General features: G+C 41.3%; 1 protein-coding gene across 1 annotated transcript; it reads right to left on the minus strand.

Annotated features, from left to right (window-relative positions):
• Window positions 1-3,582: 3,582 nt before the first annotated feature.
• cunh9orf16 (chromosome unknown C9orf16 homolog) lies at window positions 3,583-6,975 on the minus strand. Its single transcript, XM_036580701.1, has 2 exons — window positions 6,695-6,975; window positions 3,583-4,709 (listed from the first exon to the last, which is right to left on the minus strand). The coding sequence occupies exons 1-2, from the start codon at window positions 6,777-6,779 to the stop codon at window positions 4,486-4,488; spliced, it is 309 nt and encodes a 102-aa protein (XP_036436594.1). The 5' UTR covers window positions 6,780-6,975; the 3' UTR covers window positions 3,583-4,485.
• Window positions 6,976-7,506: the final 531 nt, after the last annotated feature.

The following is a 7,506-nucleotide window of genomic DNA, read 5'->3' on the forward strand; positions in this document are numbered from 1 at the left end:
TCTGATCTTTTCAAATCCGACCTGAGCCACTTTCATGTGTGGTCCTAGATCGGATACGTATCCGATTCGTGGCCATGTGACCTTAATGTGACGCTCAGATCAGAAATCATGAGCTTTTTTTCCACTGTGCGTGCGCCATCATTCAGCGTTACCATGGCAACAGCGCTGAACAGAAGTTAAAGCCTGTAAACGGTGGAAAAGCAGCTCATCTCACCTTTTTTCTCCTTCGTCTCGCTCTAATAATGAAGCTGAGAGCTGATCAGAGTTAATTATCTTCTCAGCGAAGCTCGTTCTGCTCGTTAGTTTGTGCTGATGATGCAGTGATTCGTTCACGTGACGTTACTGAGTAGGATGAGGTCATGTGGGTCATTTCAGGACGCCGGTTCGTCACATTAATGACAGATTTGAGTCACTTACCTAAACGAGTGTGAACCATCGTGTCAGAGAGATCGGATTTGAGCAGTGAGGCCTGTAATATGAACGTAGCCTTAAAGGCAAATTCAGATTATTCTGCATTCAAAGAACAAACACGACACAGCTGCGATGAAAAACAGGGGTAAACTAAAGGTCAGAACATGGATTAAGACTAGTCTTCGACTCAATTGCAGTTCCAGTGGTGAATCACCACTGAAAATTCTTTCTAGTTCTGGTTCAGACTTGATCTGTTTTTGAAATTGGCCCTAAATGTAGCAATTGGAGTGGCTTAAGTAACCAGCATCTTTTGAAGCATAGTGAAGCGGCGCATCACCCTGTGGGGGCAAATTTGTGCGAAAGATGCATCAGAAAGCATAATTTATCCTTTTTTCTGCACTACAAAGTGAACTGTAGTGGTATATTTCCTGAAGGATTGAATTCAGGGATGAGGACACAATGTAAATGGTGAGCTCATGTTGGCATTCTCATTAATTTATGTAGGACTTTTTACTGTGATGTCCGAAGCGAGTCCTGTTCATGTACAGCAGTGGTCATTTACCCTCCTGTAGAGAAGCTATTTCACGGTTAATCACAGCCCTGATCTGGATAATCAGGGACTTCTGAAGGCATTTATTAACTGAATAATAAGTTGACCTAACCGTTCTCTGCCCACAGATACTGTTGCTAATTTGGACAAACTTTTACAGAGCGTTTTAAATCCTGTTTAGGTTGGAGTTTAGTCACCACGTAACGACGAGTTTCCAGTCTGAAATGGTTATTTAATCAAAACTAGGCAGTTTGGAAACAACAAGGAACTTGTTAAAGTTAAAAGAATGGTGAAAAATGTATTTTAAACAATTTTCCACTTCAGCCAGGTTTACATGTCTCGCTTCTTTAGTTTGGCGGTGGAGCTGCAAGGCTACTGTTGCTAATAAACACTAGTCAATAGTCACCCAGATCTTTTCTGTAAATACATCCCCAAAACTTCTCTCAACCTGCTGAAACCACATCCAGTTCTTCATTACAGACTACGGTGATGTATGATCAGAACTTCGCAGTGTAGCTCACAACAGGTGTTTTGCTCTGGCTGTTCAGACTGAGTTGCACTGCCGCATCGGATACGTATCAGATTTCAGTACCACATATGAAAGCGTCTCAAATCGGAATTGAAAATGTCTGATTTAGTGTGTTTAAAGCTGTTCACGCTGACACATCTGTCTCACTTACGGAGAAAAAGATCAGATTTGGGCCACTTTTACCTGCTGTGTGAACAAAGCCTTAGGCTACGTTCACATTACCAGGCTGAAGTGGCACAAATCCGATTTTTCGTCCTAATATGACTCAGATCTGATGTTTTCAGTGCTGTGTGGACACAAATCTGATCTTTTCAAATCCGACCTGAGCCACTTTCATATGTGGTTCTAGATCGGTATCTGATTCGTGGTCATGTGACCTTAACGTGACGCTCAGATCGGAATTCATGTGCTTTTTTTTTCAGTGCGCGTGACCATCATTCAGCGTTACCATGGCAGCAGCACCGAACAGAAGTTAAAGCCTGTAAACGGTGGAAAAGCAGCTCATCTCACCTTTTTCTCCTTCGTCTCGCTCTAATAATGAAGCTGAGAGCTGATCAGAGTTAATTATCTTCTCAGCGAAGCTCGTTCTGCTCGTTAGTTTGTGCTGATGATGAACGTGATTCATTCACGTGACGTTACTGAGTAGGATGAGCTCATGAGGGTCATTTCAGGACGCCGGTTCGTCACATTAATGACAGATTTGAATCACTTACCTAAACGAGTGTGAACCATCATGTCCGAGAGATCGGATTTGAGCAATGAGGCTTGTAATGTGAACGTAGCTTTAAAGGCAGATTCAGATTATTCGGGCATTTGTGACATTTAAATGGACCTGCATTAATGTTTTAAGTGACTTTACGAGGTAAACTAAAGGCCAGAACGTGGATTAAGGCTAGTCTTCGACGAAATTGCGAATAAAAATCAGCAGCATATCGCTGCTGTTGGGAAAAAACCTTGTATCTCCATTTTGGTCGTTTTTCAGTTTTTGACATATTTTGAAAATACCTGTTGCTCTTTACGTTGCATGTAAATTTCATGATGAATGGACCCAAAGAAACGACCCAAAATGACTTGGAAAAACATCTGGTTCCATTGACTTACATTAAAAGTAAAGTAGGTTTTTTCCTTCTCCTGTAAAGTTACCATTTTGGAGACACGAGGTTTTCTGAATGGAACCTGTTCTGTCAAGCTTGCCCAACCTAGCAACAGTCACTATGAAAGCATCGCTAGATCATCCACTCTGTAGGAATGTAGATTTCACGGGGAGGTTTGGGGATCACTGATGTACAACATAGAGGGGATCAGTGAAAAAAGTTCCTCCAGATTTAGACTTAGTCCAGTAAAGAGCTTGTCTCGCTGTCTGCCTGCTACAAGTAGGCGGAGTCGTTTAATTTGAACCATAGACGGTAGACTTGAGCATCTGTCAGTACACTTATCACTACTGACTGACTATTTAAGGTGTACTTAAATAAGGCAGTTACTCAAATGTGGTGTTACTCATCCGCAATTGCAGAAGTCCTCATGAACGTCAAGTGCCGTACACAGTATTAGTCACTTTGAGCTCATGAGTGTGTCTCAACTGCTTAATTCTGTCCCCGCGGCTCATTTCTGAATGTTTTGTTTGGTAACAGTCAAGCCGACGACCTCCTTTACAGTATTTTCAGGCCGGTTTTCGAAGCCGTACGTCAGCAGAAGCTGTAGCTATAGCAGAAAACGCGTGAACAATAAATGTACACCTTAAATTAATATTACTTTTTCGTCAAGGAAAAAAAAACATTGTGGTCCTTTGTTAACAGATGATCATGAACGTTAACAAGTGAGGAATTGGGGATTAAGGCAAGCTATCATGCTGTGGAAATGTGTAGAGTTTTGAGTCCTACCTCCAGGACCACAGCAATACAGCAAGACACCAGAATGGAAAAATGTACATTTCATAATCTATTTTTATTCTACAAATGACAAAAAAAGGAATAGATCTCAAAAAAAAGTTGTTTTATAGCAGCTGGAAGTACCATGTATTTTTTTTTTTCTGACGTTTGTTTTTTCTGCATTTGAGTCATTTTAATGTCTATTAAAATATTTGATGATTATCTTTTGTTTTTGACTGTTTTTATGTAATAAGACAAAGAAGCCACACACAACAGTTAAGGGTGGTAATGAGACACAACCTATGTGTACTCTCTAGGTACAATGTACGATGTCTACAGACTTAAAAGACTCTCTCTTTACGTGAAGTATTCACCCGGAATGATCCACATAAGTTAAAAATAAATATCAGGAGTTTGTCTGTACACTGAGCGCAGTGTTTCCCAGCTGCAGTCTCAAGTCCACCTGCACTGTACAGTTCAGATTCAGCTCAAGAATGACGATCATTAGCTGTCCTGATTATCGCTGCTGTCGGGACAAAACCTCGTATGTCTATTTTTGTCATTTTTCAGTTTTTGACATATTTTGAAAATGCCTGTTGCTCTTTACACTGTGTAGAAATTTCATGATAAATGGACCAAAGTAAACGGCCCCAAATGACTTGGAAAAAATTCTGGTTCCATTGACTTACATTAAAAGTAAAGTAGGTTTTTTCCTTCTCCTGTAAAGTTACCATTTTGGAGATACTGGGTTTTGTTCCAACAGCAGCATTATAAGACCTGCAGCCCCCATTTGTGCTTGTCTGCAAGGAATGCGAGGCTGAAAGATGTCCTGTTTCTCATTTTGGGGACTTGATCTCCCACAATAGAATATGTACATCAGAACCAGGGTGGGAAACTTGTGCCTTATAGGGCTGCACGCTGTTGACCTCTGCTAAGCGATGACTAAGCTGGCTTAGGGCACCATCTGGGACCCAATGACCACAAGAAAACAAATGTACAGTGCAGCTGGACTACAGGACTGGAGATCTAAGAGATATCGTGCAAAGGAGGACTGAGGCCTGATCAGTTCTACCGTACAGCAGGGGTTCAAGACAGCAAAATACAGCTATTCTGTAATGTCCACTCTATCACGCCTGACTGGGTGGTGAGTCTTCGTTAGAGGGAGGGGGAGGTGGGGGCCGTTTCTGGTCCTTCTGGTCTCTCTCGTTCAGCTGAGCCCGAAACTCCTGCCTGGCCTGCCGGTTGGACTCCAGCAGTTCGTGCAGTTTTCCGTTCAGAGCATCGTTGCGCTCCTCCAGGTCATCCAGACACGAGTTGATCTGGTCCAGCATGGAGTTGATGGCTGCGTATTCTGGTGTTAAAGAAAGAAAAAAACAGTGCTGAGTGCTTCTGTGTTTATACACCGATCAGGCATAACATTCTGACCACCTCCTCATTTCTACGCTCATTGTCCATTTTTTCAGCTCCACTTACTATATAGGTGCACTTTGTAGTTCTACAGTTACAGACTGTAGTCCATCTGTTTCTCTGTGTACTTTGTTACCCTGTTCTTCAGCAGTCAGGACCCCCATGGACCCTCACAGAGCAGGTACTATTTGGGTGGTGGATCATTCTCAGCACTGCAGTAACACTGATGTGGTGGTGGTGTGTTAGTGTGTGTTGTGCTGGTCTGAGTGGATCAGACACAGCAGTGCTGCTGGAATTTTTAAACACTGTGTCCACTCACTGTCCACTCTGTTAGACACTCCTACCTTGTCAGTCCACCTTGTAGATGTAAAGTCAGAGACGATAGCTCATCTGCTGCTGCACAGTTTGTGTTGGTCATCCTCTAGTCCTTCATCAGTGGTCACAGGACGCTGCCCACAGGACGCTGTTGGCTGGATATTTTTGGTTGGTGGACTATTCTCAGTCCAGCAGTGACACTGAGGTGTTTAAAAACTCCAGCAGCACTGCTGTGTCTGATCCACTCAGACCAGCGCAACACACACTAACACACCACCACCACATCAGTGTTACTGCAGTGCTGAGAATGATCCACCACCCAAATAGTACCTGCTCTGTGAGGGTCCATGGGGGTCCTGACTGCTGAAGAACAGGGTAACAAAGTACACAGAGAAACAGATGGACTACAGTCTGTAACTGTAGAACTACAAAGTGCACCTATACAGTAAGTGGAGCTGAAAAAATGGACAATGAGCGTAGAAACAAGGAGGTGGTCAGAATGTTATGCCTCATTAGTGTATAGGATACAGACTGACTTTGTTTCATTGGAACCCAAAAACTACAACACCCATGATGCACTGGTTCTATACAGAACCTCATAAAACACATTCTCCATCAATCTGAAGAACGATTTCACCATTTTAAGAACCATTCAGGCATGCAATGGTTCCATATAGAACAAGTGCTTTTTCTTAAGGAACCCTTGAAGAACCATCTTCATCAGTGTAGAGATACCATATGAAACCGAAATCAGTTACATGTCACTGCTGCACCATTTAAGGTGGAACGGGGAAATTCCAACAAGAAGCTGGCGAATAAAGAAGCCAACTTCAGCCTCGTAGATCTTATGGTCTTTTTGGTGCTACACAGAACCATTTTCAAAAAGGTTCTATACAGAACCATACAAAACACATTCTCCATCAATCTGAAGAAGACTTCACCAGCTATACATCCATTCAAGCTTAAAATGGTTCCACATAGGACTCGAGGTTCTAAACAGAACCAGTGCCTTTCCTAGGGAACCTTTGAAGAACCATCTTTAAGAGTGTGGAGAAATTAAATGAAGCTTAAGTCTTATTCGCCAGCTTCATGTTGGAATTTTCCCGTTCTACCTTAAATGGTGAATCAGTTATATGTTACTGCTGCACCGTTTAAGGTGGAATGGGGAAATTCCAACAAGAAGTTGCCGAATGAGGAAGCCTCGTATATCTTATGGTCTTTTTGGTGCTACACAGAACCACTCAAAAAGGTTCTATACAGAACCATACAAAACATTCTCCATCAATCTGAAGAAAAGTTCACCAGCTATACAACCATTCAAGAATGAAATGGTTCCATGTAGGACTCGAGGTTCTAAAGAGAACCAGAGCCTTTCCTAAGGAACCCTTGAAGAACCATCTTTAAGGGTGTAGAGACATTAAATGAAGCTTACGTGTCCTTATTCTCCAACTTCTTGTCCGAATTTTCCCGTTCCACCTTAAATGGTGAATCAGTTGTATGTTACTGCTGCACATTTAAGGTGGAACGGGGAAATTCCAACAAGACGTTGGCGAATATGGAAGCCTCGTAGATCTTATGGTCTTGTGTGCTGTCTGGCCGAACTCCCGGACTCACCCTCCTCATTAAAGTCCTCCTCGTCGTTAATGAGCCCATCATCCTCTGAGAGGTTCGGATCTCCGTTCGGTCCGGACATTTTCATCTCAGACCAGCAGGCAGTTTGTTATCAATATAAACCGGACAGCCTAATAAAACTGCCGTTAACTGGAGCTGAATGAAAGCAACAGAACGGCTTTATCACATCAAACAGACAACCCGCATTTAAAACCACAGCGATTAAAATTAGACCCGATTTAAGACGCTGTTTCGTGCGGCCAGCAGACAGCACCGGTCAGCTGACTGACCGCAGGCCCTTCAGTCTGTGCCGGATCATAACACTGCACACTTCCGCTGCGTTTGTTGTCGGCGAAATACGCCGAGCTAATTTTTTTTATTATTATTTATTTTTTATTTGTTTTTTATTTGTTTTTTTTTATTTTTTTTATTATTTTTTTTTTTCTATTTTTAATTTTTATTTATTTATTTTTTTTAGCTATGTTTGTAATAGTGTTACCTTTGGTTTAATCTTTTTTTCTTTTATTTTGTTACTCATTTTATTATTTAATCACTGATGGAATAAAATAGCGTTTACCACAATCTGTAGTAACTTTTTTTTTTAATTAAAAAAGACTTTTATTATGTAACTTATTTTTGCTTCAGCGTATTGTTTTATTTCTAATGTACCAATATTGGGAAAAAAATATTTTATTTTGCATTATTTAACGATTTGATCTAATTTATTTTTTTTATTTTATTATTAATGAACCAAATCATTCATTATGGAAAAAAAAAAACATTAACCTGTACAGCAACTCAAACGTACTTTATTT

The sequence above is a fragment of the Colossoma macropomum genome, unplaced genomic scaffold (assembly GCF_904425465.1).
Source record: "Colossoma macropomum unplaced genomic scaffold, Colossoma_macropomum, whole genome shotgun sequence".
Taxonomy (NCBI): Eukaryota; Metazoa; Chordata; class Actinopteri; order Characiformes; family Serrasalmidae; genus Colossoma; species Colossoma macropomum.